The sequence below is a fragment of the Melanerpes formicivorus genome, unplaced genomic scaffold, assembly GCF_026170545.1.
Source record: "Melanerpes formicivorus ecotype bairdi unplaced genomic scaffold, bMelFor1.0.p_v2 SCAF_85, whole genome shotgun sequence".
Classification (NCBI taxonomy): domain Eukaryota; kingdom Metazoa; phylum Chordata; class Aves; order Piciformes; family Picidae; genus Melanerpes; species Melanerpes formicivorus.
In genome coordinates, this window is record NW_027142437.1 from 1,763,234 (window position 1) to 1,786,196 (window position 22,963).

Sequence of the window (22,963 nt, forward strand, 5' to 3'; positions counted from 1 at the left end):
GTGCTTGCAGATTCTTGCTGCCTGTCCAGATGCTTCTTCCTATGTCAAATGCAGCTGAATAGAAATCTCTGAGGGGGACAGACCCTTGTAAATATCCACCTGGTAGCTTTTTGAGATGTAAAGCAGCAGGGGAAAAAAAAACCAAAAACCATTCTGGAAGATAAGAAGTGAGTACAGAGCACTTCACACATGCCAAATGTGTAACTGGAAGAGTTATTTGGGACACCAGAGCAGAGCTGTTTGAAAAGGGCATTCACTGGCTGCCAGTTCTTGGCCTGGCTAGAGCTCTGTGCTTGAAACGGCATTTCTCACCACCATTTCTTATCCTCTCTCCATGCAGAACCTTCCCTCCCCCCACTCCCAGTTTGCACCAGGTTGTGGCAGCCCTGAACCCTGCTGCAATGTGCTGCTGAGTCAGCATTTCACTGCCCTCTGCCAGAGCATCATCATCCCTGCACCGACAGCCGCGTCGCAACAGCAACCTTTGGGTGTGAGAAGGAGGAGAGGCTTCTGTGATACAGGTAGTAGGAAGGCTGAGCAGAGCTGTTCTGGCAGGAAAAGCTCTCTTCTTCAAAGGGAGCTCCCTGGATGCTTTTGATCCCTGGTTTGGAACTAGATCAGCTCTCTCCCCCCCGTGGTTTTGCCTTTTCTCAGCTGCCACAGCTCCAGAACGCCCAAAGGATCAGCGCTGGAAGGCGATGGGCGCTAGAAGAGACCTCCCTTGTTTATCGTGGGGCTGCTGAAGTCTCCTGGGGTTGACAGATGCTGTTCCAGAAGGTTAATGAGATGAAGAAAGCTCTTCCAGCTGGACTGTAAGAGGGATTATGTCTGAGCAGCAGATAAACAGATTATTCCAGAAACAGACACTGCTCTTTTTTTATAGCTTCGTCACTCTTGTCTTACCACCCCAGCCCCCCAGGCCAGAAGCTGCTGCACTGGAGAGCTTTGCCCAGCTTTTGCATGCTGGCACCTGTTGCACCCTTTGCCTAGCTGCAAATCAATGCAGTCCAAGGCTGGGGGCACCTGAAAATCAAAACCCCAAAAGCCAGGAAGACCTTTTCAGGATTTCAGTTCTTCAAGGAACCAAAATTTCTTCGCCTTGCCCTCAAGACTCTGCTTTCCTGCATGATTGCTCTGGAACACCGTGAATGAGCGACAGGCAGCATGCATTTGAAAACTGGATTAATATTGCTGGTCATCTGCCTTGCTCTCCAAGCTCAGGGAAGCAGAGGTAAGCTCATCTGTTCAAGGTTTAGGTGAATTTGTATCTCTCGATGTGGTGAAACTGGTCTCTGCTCTCCACAGTCCCTGTAGGTGATGGCATTTTGTTCTCTGCAGAGAGAATCGTAGGCCAGAAGAGCCTCAAAGCTTTTTCTTCTTATTATTATTTTAAGATGGGATTAGTTTATCATAGAATCAACCAGGTTGGAAAAGACCTCAGAGATCATCAAGTCCAACCTATTACTTAATACCTAACACCTCCTGACAACTAAACCATGGCTCCAAGTGCCACATCCAAGCCTTTCTTGAACACCCTCAGGGATGCTGACTCCACCACCTCCCTGGGCAGCACATTCCAATGGCCAATTACTCTCTCTGGGAAGAACTTTCTCCTCACCTCGAGGCTAAACTTCCCCTGGCACAGCCTGAGACTGTGTCCTCTTGTTCTGGTGCTGGGTGCCTGGGAGAAGAGACCAACCCCCACCTGGCTACAACCTCCCTTCAGGTAGTTGTAGAGAGCAAGAAGGTCTCCCCTGAGCCTCCTCTTCTCCAGGCTGAACAACCTCAACTCCCTTCCAGCTTTATCATAGCCTCCTATTTCCTAGTCTGCCACAGGCGACCTGTACTGCAATCTTGAATAGCCAGAAAAGCCTCAAAGAATCTATGTTAGGGTCACTAATGAGTGATTAATGCAAGCATTCAGCCTAATTGGGGGAGCCTAAGTACTTCCCAAGGTAATTTCTGCAGATTTTTGACCCTAATCATAGAACCACAGAATTGTCAGGGTTGGAAGGGACCTCAAGGAGCAGCCAGTTCCAACCCCCCTGCCATGGGCAGGGACCCCTCACACTAGATCAGGTTGCTCACAGCCACATAGGTGGTTCTAGCTATGTGCTTGGAACAGCATAGGTGTGCTTGAAAATACATTGGTTGTGCTATGGAGAAAGAAAAGGAAGAAAGATAGAAGTTCAAAAGCAATCAGACAGAAGGTGCAAAATAGCATGGATGTGCTGATATGGTTAAAGGTGGTCTGGAGAGCAAATACTGAAGTGGAGGTTTGTGGCTGCTAGCCACTGTCAGAAGCATCTCCCCAAACTTTCAGGTGTACAGCTTGTGGAGGGCTGACCCACACAGGCAAGCAGACCATAAACCCAGCAATGCTAAGCAAGGATTACTGTGATGATGATAATAACTGCAGAACTCTTGGCAAGACAGCAGGAATGCAGAGAGCTCCTCTGAACTTATTGCAACAGATCATTCTTTCTTCCTGGAAGATATTTCAATGTTCAGAGCAATTTTAGAGCTTGTTCAACACCAGCAACCAAATGAAAAGATGGTGCTGTGGGTTTGCTGCTCAGTTCTACATTCAATAGATTTAAAGCTCTGGGGAAGATGTTGAATTTTATAGGTTTCTCACTAACTTTGCCTTCTATGCATTGATATTTCTTTAACTGAATTGAAAGCCAATACTGCAACTGCTTTATGCTTGCCCAAGTCACTGAGGAGAGGTTTCTCACTGACTTTTCCATCTATGCATTGGTATGTCTTTAACTGAGCTAAAAGCCAACATTACAACTGCTTTATGCTTGCCCAAGTCACTGAGGAGAGGTTTCTCACTGGCTTTTCCATCTATGCATTGCTATGTCTTTAACTGAGCTAAAAGCCAACATTACAACTGCTTTATGCTTGCCCAAGTCAATGAGGGGAAGAGGAGGCTCAGGGGAGACCTTCTTGCTCTCTACAGCTCCCTGAAGTGAGGTTGTAGCCAGGTAGGGGTTGGTCTCTTCGCTCAGGCAAGCAGCACCACAACAAGAGGACACAGTCTCAAGCTGTGCCAGGGGAAGTTTAGGCTGGAGGGGAGGAGAAAGTTCTTCCCAGCAAGAGAGATTGGCCATTGGGATGTGCTGCCCAGGGAGGTGGTGGAGTCACTATCCCTGGAGGTGTTCAAAGAAGGATTGGATGTGGCACTTGGAGCCATGGTTTAGTTAGTCAGAAGGTGTTGGGTGACAGGTTGGCCTTGATGCTCTCTGAGGTCTTTTCCAACCTTATTGATTCTATGATACATCCTAGCACTTGATACTGAGGATGTCAGGGGGCCAGGGAGCATTTGAGGCTGTTGTGTTTCTTTCACTCAGTGAGCAAATCTCTGCTATTTACTCAGCCATTCTCTAGGACACAAAGGCTCTGTGTGTGCTCTGTGAAATCATTTTAATTCATCCTGACTTCCCCCTTCCCTCTCAGCTGTTCCACTTCATCAAGGAGTGTGGAAGATCTTCGTTACCATAATTGCCCTTGGAAAAGGGTTAAGCAAATTTGCGCCAAAGGGAAAGGGAAGTCAAGGAACAGAAATCTTCAAGGGAAGAAAAGGAAGGACAAGACAACTGCTTTTTGCTCTAAGATTGCTTTCTACTTTCACCCAGAAAAAGCAAAATTACCAAATTAAACTTAGGTTTCCTGGAATTGCTTTTCATGGAATCATAGAATCAATAAGATTGGAAAAGACCTCAGAGATCATCAAGTCCAACCTGTCACCCAACACCTCCTGACTAACTAAACCATGGCTCCAAGTGCCACATCCAATCACTTTTTGAACACCTGCTGGGGCAGTGACTCCATCACCTCCTTGGGCAGCACATCCCAATGGCCAATCTCTCTGAGAAGAACTTTCTCCTCACCTCCAGCCTAAACCTCCCCTGGCACAGCTTGAGACTGGCCTCAAGGCTGGATGGTAGGAAGAAATTCTTCCCAGAGAGAGAGACTGAGCATTGGAATGTGCTGCCCAGGGAGGTGGTGGAGTCACCATCCCTGGAGGTGTTTAAAAAGAGCCTGGAGGAGGCACTTGGTGCCATGGTTTAGTTGATTAGATGGTGTTGGGTGATAGGTTGGACTGGATGATCTCTGAGGTCTTTTCCAGCATGGATAAGTCTGTATTCAGCTACATAGCTAACTGTACTTAGGACACCTAACTGTACTTAGGGTGAGATTCTACTGGCTTTTTCATTTCTGCTTCAGCACAGAGCCAGAATTATCTTCTCATTGACCACTTATGAACCTCTGAGTAGCCCTTCCAGATTTTATCCAACTGTGCATCAAGCACCTTGGTAAACCTGTTACCTGAAATACCAGTTGTAGTGGGTAAGTTCCAGATGAGATGAGGTGACTCACACAGGTGAGTCCATACACATCAAGGATGTCCCAGTGGTTTCAGGGAGGAAGCAGTAGAATCAAAGAATCATCAAATTGTTAGGATTGGAAGGGACCTCAAGGCTTAGCCAGTTCCAACTCCCTGCCATGGGCAGGGACACCTCACACCACAGCAGGTTGCTCACAGCCACATCCAGCCTGGCTGCAAACACCTCCAGGCAGGAGGCTTCCACCACCTCCCTGGGCAGCCTGTGCCAGGCTCTCACCACCCTCATGGGGAAGAACTTCTTCCTAACATCCAATCTCAATCTACCCATTTCTAGTTTTGCTCCATTCCCCCCAGTCCTATCACTCCCTGACACCCTCAAAAGTCCCTCCCCAGCTTTCCTGTAGCCCCCTTCAGATACTGCAAGGCTACAATGAGGTCTTCTTGGAGCCTTCTCTTCTCCAGGTTGCACAACCCCAACTCCCTCAGTCTGTCCTCACAGCAGAGCAGCTCCAGCCCTCTGCTCATCCTCGTGGCCCTTCTCTGGACACCTTCCAGCACCTCCTGTAATAGAGGATCCTTCCTGTAATAGAGGCTCCAGAACTGGAGTAGAAACCTAGAACCATAGAATCATTGAATCATAGAATCATTTAACCATTGAATCACAGAATCATTCTATTCTATCATAGAAACCTAGAACCATAGAATCATTGAATAGTAGAATCCTTTAACCATTGAATCACAGAATCATAGAATCATAGCATCATAGAATGGTCTGGGATGGAAGTGACCTCCAAAGGTCCTCCACTCCCAATCATGCACTTCCCTTTCAAAACAAAGAGACAGTTCCAACCAAGTTCATTTCCCTGTCCTCTTCTCCTTCAAAACTAGATCATTTTCATCTAGCCCAGAACATGGCAATGCTTAGGACAAGGCATTGGGCTAGGTGACCTCCAGGTGCCTCCCCAGCCTAATTTGAACACATAACTAAAGTAAGTAAGGTTAAGTCACTCCCTGTCAAAATGAGATGGACTCTAGAGTGTATTGCAGGGTGAGTGCCCCTAAACTGTGAGGAAATTAAGTAGTTCCAATTGCACATCTTCAAGCAAGGAGATGGCACTATGGCTCCTGGCTCCTGGCAGCTCTTTCTCATGTGCCAATCATCCTAAGTGACATCACATTTGAATACAGTCACCTCCATAAGCCCCATTCTGCTCTGTGACTCTGACTCACGCCCTTACAACTGTTGAAAAACTGGAATCCATGGCAAAATAGCACTGGACCTTGAACCTCTGCTGTCTCAGTGACCTTCCCAGGGGATGGCTCTGCATCTGTAGCAACACTGGTTAGAAAATGAACAGCAGAGGTGCTCAAGGGAGTGTTCAGTCACTGCAAACTGGGTGCATCCCTCCAAGAACTACTTAAGTATTGAAAGGGCTACCAGGATGCTGAAGGGACTGCAGCACTGCCTGGGGAGGAGAGGCTGAGAGCCCTGGGGCTGTTTAGTCTGGTGATGAGAAGGCTGAGAGGGGATCTGATCAATGTTTATAAATATCTGAGGGCTGGGGGTCAGGAGGCAGGGGACAGGCTCTGCTCAGCTGCACCCTGGGATAGGACAAGGGGCAATGGATGGAAACTGCAGCACAGGAGGCTCCACCTCACCATGAGGAGGAACTTCTTGACTGTGAGGGTCACAGAGCCCTGGAGCAGGCTGCCCAGAGAGGTTGTGGAGTCTCCTGCTCTGGAGCCTTTCCAGCCCTGTCTGGATGTGTTCCTGTGTGACCTGTGCTGGATTCTCTGGTCCTGCTCTGGCAGGGGGCTTGGACTGGAAGATCCCCAGATGTCCCTTCCAACCCCTGACATCCTGTGAGCCTGTGATCTGTGATCCTGTGGAAGCACTCCCTTGCATCCTTTGATGCAAACCCTATCAGGCAACAGAGCAGCACTTCAGGTCAAATGCACCTAAGATGGGCAAGGCAATACAAATAGACACAGTGTTCATATCTCAACATTAAACCAAAGAATTGTTGGATCAATGCTGTTACTACTCTGAAACGTGGACCTTAAGCAGACTGTAATAAGATTGAGATGCTGGCAATGAAACCACAGACAGCTCTTGATATTTGCTCTGGATTCCAGCAGTGGCAGTGCAGACTTGATGAGTAATGAGGAGGATTCCTCACCAGCATTTGCACTTAGCTGCCTGAAAGAATTGATATCTATTTGTGCCTTCAACCAGGAGTTTCTTGTGATGCCAGTGAAAACAGGAGTGCCTCATGATGCCAAGGAAACCAGGAGTGTCTCATGATGCCAGGGAAACCAGGAGTGTCTCATGATGCCAAGGGAACCAGGAGTGTTTCATGATGCCAGGGGAACCAGGAGTGTCTCATGATGCAAAGGAAACCAGGAGTGTCTCATGATGCCAGGGGAACCAGGAGTGTCTCATGATGCCAAGGAAACCAGGAGTGTCTCATGATGCCAAGGGAACCAGGAGTGTCTCATGATGCCAGGGAAACCATGAGTTTTCTGTGATGCCAAGGAAACCAGGAGTGTCTCATGATGCCAAGGAAACCAGGAGTGTCTCATGATACCAAGGGAACCAGGAGTGTCTCATGATGCCAGGGAAACCATGAGTTTTCTGTGATGGCAAGGAAACCAGGAGTGTCTCATGATGCCAGGGAAATCAGGAGTGTCTCATGATGCCAGGGGAACCAGGAGTGTCTCATGATGCCAAGGAAACCAGGAGTGTCTCATGATGCCAGGGAAACCAGGAGTGTCTCATGATGCTGGGGAAACCAGGAGTTTTTTGTGATGCCAGGGAAATCAGGAGTGTCTCATGATGCCAGGGAAACCAGGAGTTTCCTGTGATGCCAAAGAAACCAGGACTTTCTTGTGGTGCTCTTTCCTGTGGGAAGGAACTGTGCCAAACCCATGTGCTGGCTCACAAAGCATCCAGCCTGTGGCTTTGGAATGTTTTCAGCACCCTTCCTGGATGCTTGGTGCTTGGTGCAGACTGCATTTGTTGTGAACATGGATTCATTTTGAGTCAGCAGATGAATCATAGAATCAGCCAGGTTGGAAAATACCTCAGAGATCATCAAGTCCAACTTATTACCTAATGCCTAACAGCTCCTGACAACTAAACCATGGCTCCAAGTGCCCCATCCAAGCCTTTTTGTGAACACCTCCAGGGATGGTGACTCCACCACCTCCCTGGGCAGCACATCCCAATGGCCAATTGCTCTTGCTGGGAAGAACTTTCTCCTCACCTCCATCCTGAACCTCCCCTGGCACAGCTTGAGACGGTGTCCTCTTGTTCTGGTGCTGGCTGCCTGGCAGAAGAGACCAACCCCCACCTGGCTACATGTCCCACCCAGAACACCACAAGGGTCACCCCTAAATTATAGCCCCAAGCACCACATCCAAACCACCTTGAAACACAGCCAGGCTTGGTGACTCAACCACCTCCCTGGGCAATTTCTGACCACTCTTTTGCCTAAGGCCCACTCTAAACCTACCCAGGGGCAGTTTGAGGCCATTCCCTCTTGTTCTATCTCTAATTACCTGGGAGAAGAGACCAGCACCAACCTCTACAACCTCCCTTCAGGTAGTTGTAGAGAGCAATAAGGTCTCCCCTGAGCCTCCTCTTCTCCAGGCAAGGCAGTTAAAGGCAACAGTGATCTTTGGAGCCAACTTGTTAATCCAAGCTCATTTCAAGGGTTCTGTGACAGAACTTCTGGTTAATGCCATCTCCCAGCTTTGACTGTAACACCATAAGAACAAAAAGGGTTGGGTTTCTCATTAAAATTTAGCCCTTTTCCACTGCCATTGCTACAAATAATTTGTTCTGTTCTTCACCAGATTTCTTTCCATGCCTGTTCTGAGGTGCAGATCACACGCTGGGACTAAACACTCTGTGTTTTTAGCATAAGGACAGGATGGGTGACCTGATGGTCCTTATCCTGGAGAAGGCTGAAAGGGATATTATCAATGCTTGTAAATATCTAAAGGGGAAACTAATTAGGTCCTAAGATGAACCTGATGAGGTTCAATAAGGATAAATGCAGAGTCCTGCAGCTGGGGAGGAAGTATAAACTGCAGCAGTACAGGGTGGGAGGTGATCTGCTGGAGAGCAGCACCAAGGAGAAGGAGCTGGGAGTGCTGGGGGGCAGCAAGTTGTGCATGGGACAGCAATGTGCCCTGGGGGCCAAGAAGGCCAATGGGGTCCTGGGCTGCATTCAGAGGAGTGTGTCCAGCAGAGCCAGGGAGGTTCTCCTCCCCCTCTGCTCTGCCCTGGTGAGGCCACACCTGCAATATTGCATCCAGTTCTGGGCTCCCCAGCTCAGGAGGGACAGGGATCTGCTGGAGAGATCCCAAGGGAGGGCTCCAAGGATGCTGAAGGGACTGCAGCACTGCCTGGGGAGGAGAGGCTGAGAGCCCTGGGGCTGCTTAGTCTGGAGTGGAGAAGATTTAGAGGGGATCTATTCAATGTCTATCAATATCTGAGGGCTGGGGTTCAAGAGGGAGGGGACAGTCTCTGCTCACTTGCACCCTGGGATAGGACAAGAGGCAATGATGGAAGCTATAGTCCACCTCAACATGAGAAAGAACTTTAATGTGAGGCTCCCAGAGCCCTGGAGCAGGCTGCCCAGAGAGGTTGTGGAGTCTCCTTCTCTGGAGCCTTCCCAGCCCTGTCTGGATGTGTTCCTGTGTGACCTGTGCTGGATTCTCTGGTCCTGCTCTGGCAGGGGGGGCTGGACTGGAAGCTCTCCAGAGATCCCTTCCAGCCCTGTGATCTTGTGATGCTGTGATTCACACAAGCAGTGTACAAAACAGGAATGACTAAGCTCATCATTCTCAGTATTCATTTTGAGGAATTAAAACGAATTCTTTTTGCTGCAAATGCTTTAATTGTCTTTCCTATAAATGCCTTAATTATTTTGACTTAGTTTAATTAGTATCGTAGTATAGTATCAGTCAGGGTTGGAAGGGACCACAAGGATCAGCCAGTTCCAACCCCCCTGCCATGGCCAGGGACACCCCACACTACATCAGCCTGGCCAGAGCCTCAGCAAGCCTGGGCTTAAACACCTCCAGGGACAGGGCCCCAACCACCTCCCTGGACAACCCATTCAGGGCTTCACCACTCTCATGGGGAAGAACTTCCTCCTCCCCTCCAGCCTCAATCTCCCCACCTCCAGCTTCATTCCACTTAGTAGCTTAGGTTTAGCTCTCCTCCTCTCTTTTAGGAGCACAGGCATTTTCCTCTGGACAGTGTTCCTCTTCTTCTGAAGCTACACATCACTGTCATCTCCTTGGATTTCAGCAACCCCACAGCAGTGGATACTGCCCTCTCTTACCCCTCTCCTGGCTGTCTAAGTGCACTAAACTTGCAGAAATGAGGTCCAGACTGAGCTCTTACCTGCATTGCATTATATGGTTATGTGATCCTGCTCTGGCAGGGCGGGAGCTGGGCTTGATGATCTCTGGAGGTCCCTTTCAACCCCTAAAATCCTAGGATCCTGTGATTCTTCCCCATGAGGGTGGTGAGAGACTGACACAGGTTGCCCAGGCAGGAGGTAGAAGCCTCATCCCTGGAGGTGTTTGCAGCCAGGCTGGAGGTGTCTGTGAGCAACCTGCTGTAGTGTGAGGTGTCCCTGCCCATGGCAGGGGGGTTGGAACTGGCTGATCCTTGAGGTCCCTTCCAACCCTAACAATTCTCTTGTGCCAGTTAGTCTCAGATGGGATTCACTACCTGGCAGCATGCAGCATCTGTTGGGGTTGAGTCCTCTCAGCAAACCCTGTAAAAGTTCTTTTCCTCTGTGCATTAAAAGCAATTAAAGAATATGTTGGAGCCAAAGCAAGCAAAGAAGATATGTTCTTTTGTCTTTAAGGGCAGTGAGCTCTCAGAGACAAGGCCTCAGCAGATTCAGTATTAGCTATGAATCTTTGCAATGTAGGATTCCACATCCTTGAGTTTTTACACTGGTGAACCTTCAGGGTTGTGAAAAGCAGCACAATCCAAGAGGTGTTCAGAAGAGGCTTGGATGTGGCACTTGAAGCCATGGTTTAGTTAGTCATGAGGGTCATAGACTGGACTTGATGATCTCTGAGGTCTCTTCCAACCTTACTGATTCTAAGGTTCTATGATCAGAGCTACAGTGCTGACAAAGCAAAGGAGCCCCAAACATCAGCAAGAGTGCAAGGCAAGGGGCTCTGTCTTCACAGACAGAGGTTGTTTCATGCCTCTCTGGAAGGAAATAGGGGTTGCTTCTAGTATTGCTATGCAGGATCCAGGCTGCATTTGATGATAAATGCCAGAACAATCCTCACCATCAGTACAGACAAGGGCATGAGGTGATAGGAAGCAGCTCTACAGAAAAGGGCTTAGGGGTGCTGGTGGATGAGAAGCTGGACAGGAGCAGGCAGAGTGAGCTTGCAGCACAGAAGGCAAATCACATCCTGGGCTACATGAAAGATATGTGGCCAGCAGAGCCAGAGAGGAGATTCTGCCACTTGTCTCTGCTCTGCTGAGACCTCACCTGAAGCACTGTGTGCAGCTCTGGAGCCCTCCATACAGGAAGGACAAGGACCTGATGGAGAGGGTCTAAAGGAGGGCCACCAAAATGATCAGGGGCTTGGAGCAGCCCTGCTACAGGGTCGTGCTGAGGGAGCTGGGGGTGTTCAGCCTGGAGAAGAGAAGGCTCTGGGGAGACCTAAGAGCAGCCTGCCAGGACCTGAAGGGGCTGCAAGAAGGATGGAGAGAGACTGTTTGCAACGGCCTGCAGGGATAGGACCAAGGAAAATGGCTTCAAAGCAGAGCAGAGCAGATTGAGACTGGATGTTAGGAACAGGTTCTGCACCATGAGGGCAGTAGAACACTGGAACAGGTTGGCTGGGCAGGTTCTTGGGGTCCCATCCCTTGAGATATTCAAGGTGAGGCTGGACAGGGCTCTGGGCAGCCTGATGTAGATGGGGATGTCCCTGCTGAGTGCAGAGGGGGTTGGACTGGATGAGTTTTGGTGGTCCCTTCTAATCCAGAGCTACAACATAGCTGCCATCATGGAAACATGGTGGGATGAACCTGCACAAATGGAGGGCTACAGTGGGCGGCTATAAACCCTACAGAAGGGATAGACAAAGAAGAAGAGGCAGTGGAGTGGCTCTGGGTGTCAGAGAGTGTTTTGATTGTCTTGAGCATAATGATGGTGATGATAGTGTTGAGTGAAGAGGAGGCTCAGGGGAGACCTTCTTGCTCTCTACAACTCCTTGAAGGAAGGTTGTAGCCAGGTGGGGGTTGGTCTCTTCTTCCAGGCATCCAGCACCAGAACAAGAGGACACAGTCTCAAGCTGTGCCAGGGGAAGTTTAGGCTGGAGGTGAGAAGAAAGTTCTTCCCAGAAAGAGAAATTGGCCACTGGAATGTGCTGCACAGGGAGGTGGTGGAGTCACCATCCCTGGAGGTGTTCAAGAGGGGATTGGATGTAGCACTTGGAGCCATGATTTAGTTAGTCAGGAGGTGTTGGGTGACAGCTTGGACTTGATGATCTCTGAGGTCTTTTCCAACCTGATTGATTCTATGGTTCTATGATAATGTGTGGTCACTTTCTCAGACTGAAAGGACCAAACATTGACCCTAAAGCAGACAAACTCAAATCATCACCACAGTCACACCAGAAGAATGCCCTTTGTCAGGCTTATGACTAGCACAATCCTTAATTGCAGCTAATGGCTTAGGGGTAAATCCTGGGGAAGCAGCAAATCCTTCCAGAAAAGCCTCTGGTCCATACAAAAGCTGCCAAAGGCCTTAGTGACCAAATGCTGTGCCCTAGTTTGTCAGCCTGGCTGGGCAGCTGATCTGTCAGTGTTAATGCAGCTGGGAAAAGGCAACAGACTTAAGAGGGGCTACTTCCCATGTAGATTTCTTGGTGTTATCTTCTAGAGGGCTTCAGGGATCTGCTGAGAGATTTCAGTGACGTTGGTTGGATCTCCTGCTCTCACCTCATTTGCTCTCCAGATAATTCAGTGTCTGGGCACTGGCAGTTTCTGATGGAAGCAGAGCCATATTTGACAGGAGATGAATCATTATTTGACATTACCATGAAAAAACCTGCCTTTCATTTCATCTACTGCTGCCTGAAGGGAGGCTGCAGGTTCAGGATGGATGTTTGGAAGAAGTTCTTCCCAGCAAGAGAGATTGGCCATTGGGATGTGCTGCCCAGGGAGGTGGTGGAGTCACCATCCCTGGAGGTGTTTAAGAAGAGCCTGGAGGAGTCACTTGGTGCCATGGTTTAGTTGATTAGATGGTTTTGAGGGATAGGTTAGACTCAATGATCTCAAAGGTCTTTTCCAACCTGGTTAATTCTAGTCCAGTCTAGTTTGGACTAGTCTAGTCTATTTAACAACAAACACTGCATGACTGCATCATCCTTTTAAATCACTTTGCAACAATTAGACAGTTGGCTAGTTGTCAGTCTGGAGAAGACTACAAGGGGATCTGATCAATGTCCATCAGTACCTGAGGGCTGGGGTTCAAGAGGGAGGGGACAGGCTCTGCTCAGTTGCACCCTGGGATAGGATAAGTGGCAATGGATGGAAACCGCAGCACAGGAGGTTCCAGCTCAACATGAGGAGGAACTTCTGCACTGTGAGGGTCACAGAGCCCTGGAGCAGGCTGCCCAGAGAGGCTGTGGAACCTCCTTCTCTGGAGCCTTTCCAGCCCTGTCACTCTTGTTCTGCCACTGGTTGCCTTCTCCCAGGCAAACAGCACCAGAACAAGAGGACACAGTCTCAAGCTGCACCAGGGGAAGTTTAGGCTGGAAGTGAGGAGAAAGTTCTCCCCATAATGAGTAATTTGCCATTGGAATACGCTGCCCAGGGAGGTGGTGGAGTCACTATCCCTGGAGGTGTTCACAGAAGGCTTGGCTGTGGCACTTGGAGCCATGGTTTAGTTGTCAGAAGGTGTTAGGTGTTAGGTTGGACTTGATCTCTGAGGTCTTTTCCAGCCTGGTTGAATCTGTGATTCTGTGATGTGTTCCTGTGTGATCTCTGCTGGATTCTCTGGTCCTGCTCTGACAAGGGGATTGGACTTGAATATCTCCAGAGGCGCCTTCCAACCCCTAACATCCTGTGAGCCTGTGACAAGCCTACAGGTTGCTGCCTCTGGCACGCTTTACAAAGCAATGCTAAGCACCTTCATTGTATAACTTCCTTTCTTTCATACAATATTCATCATCATAAAGCAGTCAGATTGTTTTCCACATCACAGTAGCATCTACCTCACAATATAGATTTCAGTCTTACGATTTCTACCCAGTAGGCTTTGAAGGTTCATTCTGAAGTTAAATAAGTGAGACTGATAAATATTTAGGGTGTCAGGGAGGGATAGGACTGGGGGGGATGGAGCAAAACTAGAAGTGGGGAGATTGAGATTGGATGTGAGGAAGAAGTTGTTCCCCAGGAGGGTGGTGAGAGCCTGGCACAGGTTGCCCAGGGAGGTGGTGGAAGCCTCCTGCCTGGAGGTGTTTGCAGCCAGGCTGGAGGTGGCTGTGAGCAACCTGCTGTGGTGTGAGGTGTCCCTGCCCATGGCAGGGGGGCTGAAACTGGCTGAGCCTTGAGCTCCCTTCCAGCCCTGACAATTCTCTGATTCTATGTATGCACACACAGAGATATTTCTGCTGAGATATGTGGTAGAGCTTTTCCTGTCCTTCACTTCAAGCCCTACTCTTTTTCTATCAGTCTACTTTTCAATTAGTTTCCTCTTAACACTTCTCTGCTCACTCTTCTACAAACATTTAATTAACCCAGCTCCAAATTGTCAGGATAATGTGGGTTTGCCTTTCTTGTTTTCCCTTGATTCAGGGAAGATCATGGCAATCTGTCTAGTGTTATATGCAGTGTGACATTTGGTCCTTCCCCAGGCAACTGAGAAGTTTTTACTCTTCATTTTTCATGCTGGTGCCTTTTGATCTCTGCTACCTTCTTTGGTTATTTCTTTTGAAGGTTTTGTACCATTCATCAAACCAAAGTTTTTTCACTGCACAGGCTCACAGAATGTTAGGGCTTGGAAGGGACACCCCAAGATCAGCAAGGGCAACCTCCCTGCCAAAGCAGGACCACAGAATCCAGCACAGGTCACACAAGAACATATCCAGACAGGGCTGGAAAGGCTCCAGAGAAAGAGATTCCACAGCCACTCTGGGCAGCCTGCTCCAGGGCTCTGGGAGCCTCACAGGGCAGAAGTTCCTCCTCCTGCTGAGCTGCAACCTCCTGGGCTGCAGTTTCCATCCACTGCTCCTTGTCCTATCCCAGGGTGCAGCTGAGCAGAGCCTGTCCCCTCCCTCTTGACCTCCAGCCCTCAGCTATTGATAGACATTGATCAGATCCCTCTCAGCCTTCTCCTCCTTGGGAAGTTAAGGCTCAAGGTGAGGAGAAAGTTCTTCACAGAGAGTTGTTAGCCATTGGAATGTGCTGCCCAGGGAGGTGGTGGAGTCCCCATCCTGGAGGTGTTCAAGAGGAGATTGGATGTGGCACTTGGAGCCATGGTCTAGTCATGAGGTCTGTGGTGACAGGTTGGACTTGATGATCTTTGAGGTCTCTTCCAACCTTGGTGATTCTGTGATTCTCTCCAGACTAAACAGCCCCAGGGCTCTCAGCCTCTCCTCCCCAGGCAGTGCTGCAGTCCCTTCAGCATTCTTGTAGCCCTCCTTGGACTCTCCAGCAGATCCCTGTCCCTCCTGAATTGGGGATCCCAGAACTGGATGCAATATTCCAGATGAGATCTCACTAGGGCAGAGCAGAGGGGGAGGAGGAGAACCTCCCTGGATCTGCTGGACAAACTCCTCTGAATGCCCCCCATTGGCCTTCTTGCCCCCCAGGGCACATTGCTGTCCCATGCAGACCTTGCTGCCCCCCAGCACTCCCAGCTCCTGCTTGATTCATCCACATCAGGCACACCTACACCAATGCCTTTGCCTTTTCTCCCTTAAAGCTTTCCAATTACCTGCAAATTTCACACTTTTCTTTCAAAGGACTTCTCTCAACATCCCATTTATTCTGCTTGCCTTTATCTCCAATTCTCACAGCATGACTGTAAGAGGAATGTGAAAGTGCCTCTGAAATAAAAGCCTTTTGCAAATTAACTTTATCAGCTTCATGAATATGTAGGCCAAAATCTGGAAGATGATCTCAAAGTTACACTCAGCTCCTGTCACCCAACCATGCCAAAGTGCCACAGTTCAGCTCATCTAAATGGGTGCCTTTTATGCTGTTTTAATCAGAAACATTTTTTCCATTATGTTTATTTACCATGGAATACTGCAGCAGAAATATTCAGGAAGTGGAATTCGACAGACTCCTGAATCTTGTCTGCCTTTTAAGGTGGGGCTCCCTATGCTCGAGGCTATTTCGACACTCTAGGAGCATTTCCATTCTTTAGAGATTAATATCTTGGCCTGCATCAGGAACAGTGTGGCCAGCAGGAGCAGGGAAGTCATTCTGCCCTGTGATCAGCAGTGGTTAGGCCACACCTTGAGTCCTGTGTCCAGTTCTGGGCTCCTTAATTTAAGAAGGACATTGAGATACTTGAAGGTGTCCAGAGAAGGGCAACAAAGCTGGGGAGGGGTCTGGAGCACAGCCCTGTGAGGAGAGGCTGAGGGAGCTGGGGTTGCTTAGCCTGGAGAAGAGGAGGCTCAAGGGAGACCTTCTTGCTCTCTCCAACTCCCTGAAGGGAGGTTGGAGCCAGGTGGGGGTTGGTCTCTTCTTCCAGGCAACCAGCACCAGAACAAGAGGACACAGTCTCAAGCTGTGCCAGGGGAGGTTCAGGCTGGAGGTGAGGAAGAAATTCTTCCCAGCCAGAGAGATTGGCCATTGGGATGTGCTGCCCAGGGAGGTGGTGGAGTCACCATCCCTGGAAATGTTTAGGAAGAGCATGGATGAGACACTTGGTGCCATGGTTGAGTTGATTAGATGGTGTTGGGTGATAGGTTGGACTTGATGATCTCGAAGGTCTTTTCCAACCTGGTTAATTCTATTCTATTCTATTCTATTCTGTTCTGTTCTGTTCTGTTCTATTCTACCTCCAGGGATGGTGACTCCACCACCTCCCTGGGCAGCACATCCCAATGGCCAATCTCTCTTGCTGGGAAGAATTTCTTCCTAATATCCAGCCTAAACCTCCCCTGGCACAGCTTGAGACTGTGTCCTCTTGTTCTGGTGCTGGGTGCCTGGGAGAACAGACCAACCCCCCTCTGGCTACAACCTCCCTTCAGGCAGTTGGAGAGAGCAAGAAGGTCTCCCCTGAGTCTCCTCTTCTCCAGGCTAAGCAACCCCAGCTTATGCCAGAGTGTTCTCACCACCTACCACCCAGTGGCAGAGAAACATCTTTAGAGTCTGTTCTAATTAGTATCTCACTTTATATCAGGGAAGCATCAAGAAGTGCACTGTGAATAAGAGGGAGACTGGGAAGAGCTCGTTCTTTCCCCAGTGAGAAAGTCCTGTTCAGCACTGGAAAGAAAGTGTTTCAAGGTCCAGCTCTCAAGATGAGTTCAAGACTAACCCTTCCTTGAGAGGAGCTGTACCTTTCAGCCCAAAGAAAAGATAAGAGTCTCTGAAGAGGGTACAACTGTTTCTCATTTGGCTTATCTGCCAGCTTAGACACTTCCCTGCACTGATGGAGAGAAGCTTCACTTTCCCCAAGCTTTGCTTATCACTGCACTGTAAATTTCCCTGCAGAGAGATGTGTTCACAAACGAGGTGCTGCAAGGTGAAGTTCCAGCACTGAAATGCCCTTTGTGGATCTGATCCAAAGGCACTTTTGAAAACAAGGTGAAACTTCTTTCCTTTGAGGCCCACTGGCTTCCCAAAGAGGTTGTGGAGTCTCCTTCTCTGGAGACTTTCAATACCTGCCTGGATGTGTTCCTGTGCAACTCACTCGAGGTGACCCTGCTTTAGCAGGGTGGTTGGACTCAAAGATCTCCAGAGGTCCCTTCCAAACCCTACAATTCTGTGTTTCTGTGATGGAGAGCTTCAGAAACTTTTACCCTGAGTGTCCTGGGGGTGGGAGTCACATTTTGAGATATAAGGAACTTAGTTATCAGGTCACAGAATCACAGAAACATTCAGGTTGGAAAAGACCCTCAGAATCACCAAGTCTAACCCAGAACCCAGCTCTACAAGGGTCACCCCTAAACCACAGCCCCAAGCACCACAGCCAAACCACCTTCAAACACAGCCAGGCTTGGGAACTCAACCACCTCCCTGGGCAGCACATTTCAATGCCCTTTTCCTAATGCCCTGTCTAAACCTACCCAGTGGCAGCTTGAGGCCATTCCCTCTTGTTCTGTCACTAATGACCTGGGAGAAGAGACCAGGACCAGCCTCTCCACAATGTCCTTTTGGGGAGCTGTAGACAGCAATGAGGTCTCCCCTCAGCCTCCTCTCTTTCACACTAACCATCCCCAGCTCCTTCAGTCTCTCTTCATCACATTTCTTCTCCAGGCCCTTCCCAGCTTCCTTGCCCTCCTCTGCCCTGGCTCCAGCACCTCCACGGCTCTCTGGCATTGAGCTGCCCAAAACTGGACACAATACTCAAGGTGTAGCCTCCCCAGAGCTGAGTACCAGGGGACAGTCTCCTCCCTGCTCCTGCTGGACACAGCATTTCTAATCCCAGCCAGGAGGCCTTTGGCTTTCTTGGCCACCTGGGCACACTGCTGACTCCTCTTGTACTTGTCCATCAGCACCCCCAGGTCCCTTTCTGCCAGCAGCTTCCCAGCCACACTGCCCCAAGCCTGGAGCCTTGCTTGCAGTTGTTGTGCCCCCAGGGCAGGACCTGGCACTTGGCTTTGTTGAAGCTCCTCCTGGTAATGTTCACCATGGATCCAATCTATCCAAGCCCCTCTGTAGAGCCTCCCAACCCTCATGAAGATCAACACTGACACCTAACTTGGTGTCATCTACAATCTTGGTCTCTTGGGTCCCAGTTGCCCTGTGTGACCACAGGACATTTGACTTCAGCACATTAACTCAGTCAGTGCATTGGCACTGATGGAATGGAATGGAATGAAATGGAATGGAATGGAATGGAATGGAATGGGATGGAATGGGATAGGATGGGATGGAATGGAATGGAATGGAATGGAATAGAATAGAATAGAATAGAATAGAATAGAATAGAATAGAATAGAATAGAATAGAATAGAATAGAATAGAATAGAATAGAATAGAATAGAATAGAATAGGAGTGGAATGGACCAGGTTGGAAAAGACCTTTGAGATGATCGAGTCCAACCTATTCCCCAACACCATCTGACCAAAAGCAGTTCAGGTTCATGCCTTCATGCCACTTCCCAGCCCTGATCTTGCAGTGGATACCCAGTGCCTGTGAGGTGCCCCTGTCTATACACACTTCCATTCAATCTGACTTTTTATCTCCGCCAGAAATCCCTAACAAAATCAACCGTGGTGAAGCCAAACACCTTGCAGAAGCCTCAGGGCCAGACAAACCAGAGAGAACAACAAAGAGGTCCAGAGTGTCGACCATAAGGAGGATATTTGACATGGCAAAGCACCGGACAAAGAGGTCATCCTTTCTCTCAACGGGTGTCAAAGTCTGCCCACAAGAATCAGTGAAGCAGATCTTAGCCAGCCACCAAGCTTACTACAGGTTAAGAGGTAAGAAGGTGCTTGTAGCATATTATTCCCCCATGAAAGTATGCCTTTTGATTGAGTGAACACATTATGTTCCAGCCTCTGGTTCTTTAGCTCTGGGCAGTGTATGTGCTGCTTGCTTTGTGCTTTGTTTTGGCACAGATAATCAAATGGTGCGTGGTTTGGATCAGCAATGCTCTGTCCAGCGGGAGCAGGGAGGGAATTGTCCCCTGGGATTCAGCTCTGGGGAGGCCACACCTCGAGGCTTGTGTCCAGCTTTGGCCACCTCAACACAGGAAAGCTGTGGAGGTGCTGGAGCCAGGGCAGAGGAGGGCAAGGAAGCTGGGAAGGGCCCGGAGAAGAAAGCTGATGGGGAGAGACTGAAGGAGCTGGGGATGGCTAGTGTGAAACAGAGGAGGCTGAGGGGAGACCTCATTGCTGTCTACAACAAGGAGGTTGTGGAGAGGCTGCTGCTGGTCTCTTCTCCCAGGTAATTAGTGTCAGAACAAGAGGGAATGGACTCAAGCCATGACTGGGAAGGACAGTAGGAAGACATTTTTTGATGGCAAGAGTGGTCAGGGATTGGAATGTGCTGCCCAGGGAGGTGGTAGAGTCCCCAAGCCTGGCTGTGTTTCCAGGTGGTTTGGCTGTGGTGCTTGGGGCTGTGGTTTAGGGGTGAGCCTTTTAGAGTAGGGTCTGGGCTGGACTTTGTGATCCTGAGGGTCTCTATGGTATCTAATCACCAAGGTCTACTAGATGTAAACTTTTCACATTAGCTTCTCAAGTTTGATTCTGTTTGCAAAAGCCCTTTTAAAAAAGATGAGCAGGAAGGGACCTCTGAAGGTCATCCAGTCCAACCCTTCTGCAGTCAGCAGGGGCATCCTCAACTAGATCAGGTTCCCCAGAGCCCTGTTGAGTCTTACCTTCAATATCTCCATGAAAAAGGCCCCAACCACCTCCCTGGGAGGTATAGCCCCAACTAGCCATCTGTGACTCTCAAAAACTCTCTTCTGCAGACATATCTCAGCTCTCTCTTACATAAATCATCAAAGAAAAGTAATCCCTAGGAAGCATACGTCTGAGCAGCCATTGTGCAGCCTAGCTGCTGCATTCTCCTCTATTTCATCCTTATGCATGTCAGGATTCTAATTCACAGTAATAGACAGCAAGCAAGGTGTGGTGGGTTAACACCCTTTCAGAATGAGCATTAATCCACCACACAAGATCCTTGCAGAGTCATAGAATCAGCCAGGTAGGAAGTCCAACCTATCACCCAGCCCTATCTAATCAAGCAGACCATGGCACCAAGTGCCTCATCCAGGCTCTTCTTGAAGATCTCCAGGGATGGTGACTCCACCAGCTCCCTGGGCAGCACATTCCAATGGCCAGTCTCTCTTGCTGGGAAGAATTTCTTTCTCAGCTCCAGCCTAAACCTCCCCTGGCACAGCTTGAGACTGTGTCCTCTTGTTCTGGTGCTGCTTGCCTGGGAGAAGAGACCAACCCCCACCTGGCTCCAACCTCCCCTCACGTAGTTGTAAACAGCAATGAGAAGCTTTTCAAAGTCTTCCTCGCTGCCTTATTCTCTCTGTGTTGACTTTGTTTCCCCCAGTGATGCAGCACTCTGCTGTTCTCTCTGCAGCCACAGCACCTCTTTATCTTGTCTAATGTTCCTGGCCTGCATCAGCAGTAGTGTGGCCAGCAGGAGCAGGGAAGTCAACGACTTCCTCAGAAAGACTTCCCTGCTCCTGCTGGCCACACTATTCCTGATGCAGGCCAGGATGCCATTGGCCTTCTTGGCCACCTGGGCACACTGCTGGCTCATGTCCAGCCTACTATCAACCAGCACCCCCAGGTCCCTTTCTGCCTGGCTGCTCTGCAGCCACTCTGTCCCCAGCCTGTAGCACTGCCTGGGGTTGTTGTGGCCACAGTGCGGCACCCAGCACTTAGATGTGTTCAGTCTCATGCCATTCACTGAGTGCAGGACAATGTGTCCATCCCAGATCACTTCCAAAAGGCTTTCAAGTTTACTTTTTGTAGTCCAAAGCACCCACCCCCAGCCCTTCTCCTCTCCCTCAGTCTGCCAGGAGGCCGTGTGGGAAGCCTTTCGCATCTTCCTGGATCGGATTCCTGACACTTCTGAGTACCAGAACTGGGTCACCGCCTGCCAGAGGGAAACCTTCTGCATCTTCGACATCGGCAAAAACTTCAGCAACTCCCAGGAGCACCTGGAAATAATCCAGCGGGTGAGGATGAGTGGCAGCTGCTCAGACACTGGGCAGCACTTCCCCAGTCCCTCCCCAGCCGCTTAGAGAAGGGCAAAAGTATTGCTCAGGAAGAGGAGGGGGGGTGTGTTAGAAGGCAAACACAGTGACAGAGTAAAGGAAAGAGCTACCGGGCTTCTGCTGGATGGTTGGGTGTTGGTTTTCTCCCCCATTTCAGGGGCCATTGGGTGATGAATGCAGGCATAGAATCGTAGAGTTGTGAGGGTTGGAAGGGACCTCAAGGCTCAGCCAGTCCCAACCCCCTGCCATGGGCAGGGACACCTCACACCACAGCAGGTTGCTCACAGCCACATCCAGCCTGGCTGCAAACACCTCCAGGCAGGAGGCTTCCACCACCTCCCTGGGCAACCTGTGCCAGGCACTCACCACCCTCATGGGAAACAACTTCCTCACACCCAATCTGCATGAACCCCCTTGCCATATAGCAATGAAATTCCAGGGAGCAGAGAATCTCAGAAGTCCTCCCAGAAGTCATAGAATCATAGACTCAGAGAGTCACTCAGGGTTGGAAGGGACCACAAGGATCATCTAGTTCCAACCCCCCTACCATGGGCAGGGACACCTCACACTAGATCAGGCTTTATGGCTGTGTTGTAGAATCTCTAAATTACACAGCCAGAGTCCCACTTACAGCAGAAGTCCCAGAAGCCCTTAACAGAGGAAGCAGCTAACAGAAGTCCTGAGCATATCCCTAGCAGCATCCCTATGCTGAAACCCTGACCTGAAGCAGCTAACTAAGAGAAGCAGAAGTCCCTAGCACCTCTAAACCCCCCAATCTACCTTCTAGCTCAGAGCGGCTGTTTCTATACTCTTTGTTGTCAGTCCCTTAACCAGTAAAACCCAACCACATATCTAAGCTACAATCTTTTCCCAATGAGAGGTGCCAGAGGGTCCAGGAGGTGGCTTCTGTAGCCTGTTCTAATCCTGGGGTGCCAATGTGAGGTTGCTGTTCTTGGCACACATGGGCTGTGATTCTTGTGCTAAGGGGTTGGCCAGCTAAGGAATCCTGCACTCTGCAGCCAGCCAGCAGCTGCCCTCAGAGCAGTGGCTGCACCAGTTTGGCTGCAGCCCCTAGTAAAATGCTGTTTCTCTCCATCTCTCTGCAGCGAGTGAAGCACAGAACCTTCCCGGAAAGGTAAGCAGCACGAGTAGAACCTTTGCCACTGGATGCTGACTGCTCTGCTTGAACCCCAGAGCTGTAGATGTGTGTGCATGTGAAGAGAGAGACAGACAATGGGGTGGTGTGTCTGGTGTGTTCTCTAAGAGAAGTTTATGCTGCACATATTGCCCCCAGGTTTTGAGCAATGAGCTGCCCAGAACAAAAAGGGCAGAACATTGATTTCATAGTTTCATAGTTTCATTCAAGGTTGGAAGGGACCACAAAGATCATCTAGTTCCAACCCCCCTGCCATGGGCAGGGACACCCTACACTAGATCAGGCTGGCCAGAGCCTCATCCAGCCTGCTCTTAAACACCCCCAGGGATGGGGCCTCGACCACCTCCCTGGACAACCCATTCCAGGGTTTCACCACTCTCATGGGGAAGAACCTCCTCCTCACATCTAGCCTGAATCTCCCCACCTCCAGCTTCATTCCATTCCCCCTAGTCCTATCACTACCTGAGATCCTGAGAAGTCCTTCCACAGCCTTCCTGTAGGCCCCCTTCACATACTGGAAGGCCACAATT

General features: G+C 49.7%; 1 protein-coding gene across 3 annotated transcripts in view; it reads left to right on the top strand.

Moving 5' to 3' along the window:
* The first annotated feature begins 554 nt into the window (after positions 1-554).
* IMPG1 (interphotoreceptor matrix proteoglycan 1) overlaps positions 555-22,963 on the top strand; it is a 65,207-nt gene continuing 42,798 nt past the window's right edge. Inside the window, exons 1-4 of one of the 3 annotated variants that reach the window (XM_068165172.1) lie at positions 555-1,231; positions 18,786-19,019; positions 21,072-21,238; positions 22,384-22,412. In XM_068165172.1, the coding sequence (XP_068021273.1) occupies positions 1,165-1,231; positions 18,786-19,019; positions 21,072-21,238; positions 22,384-22,412 (497 nt within the window). In that variant the 5' untranslated portion in view covers positions 555-1,164. The remainder of the gene's footprint in view (positions 1,232-18,785; positions 19,020-21,071; positions 21,239-22,383; positions 22,413-22,963) is intronic. The other 2 variants (XM_068165170.1, XM_068165173.1) reach the window with 2 other exon arrangements.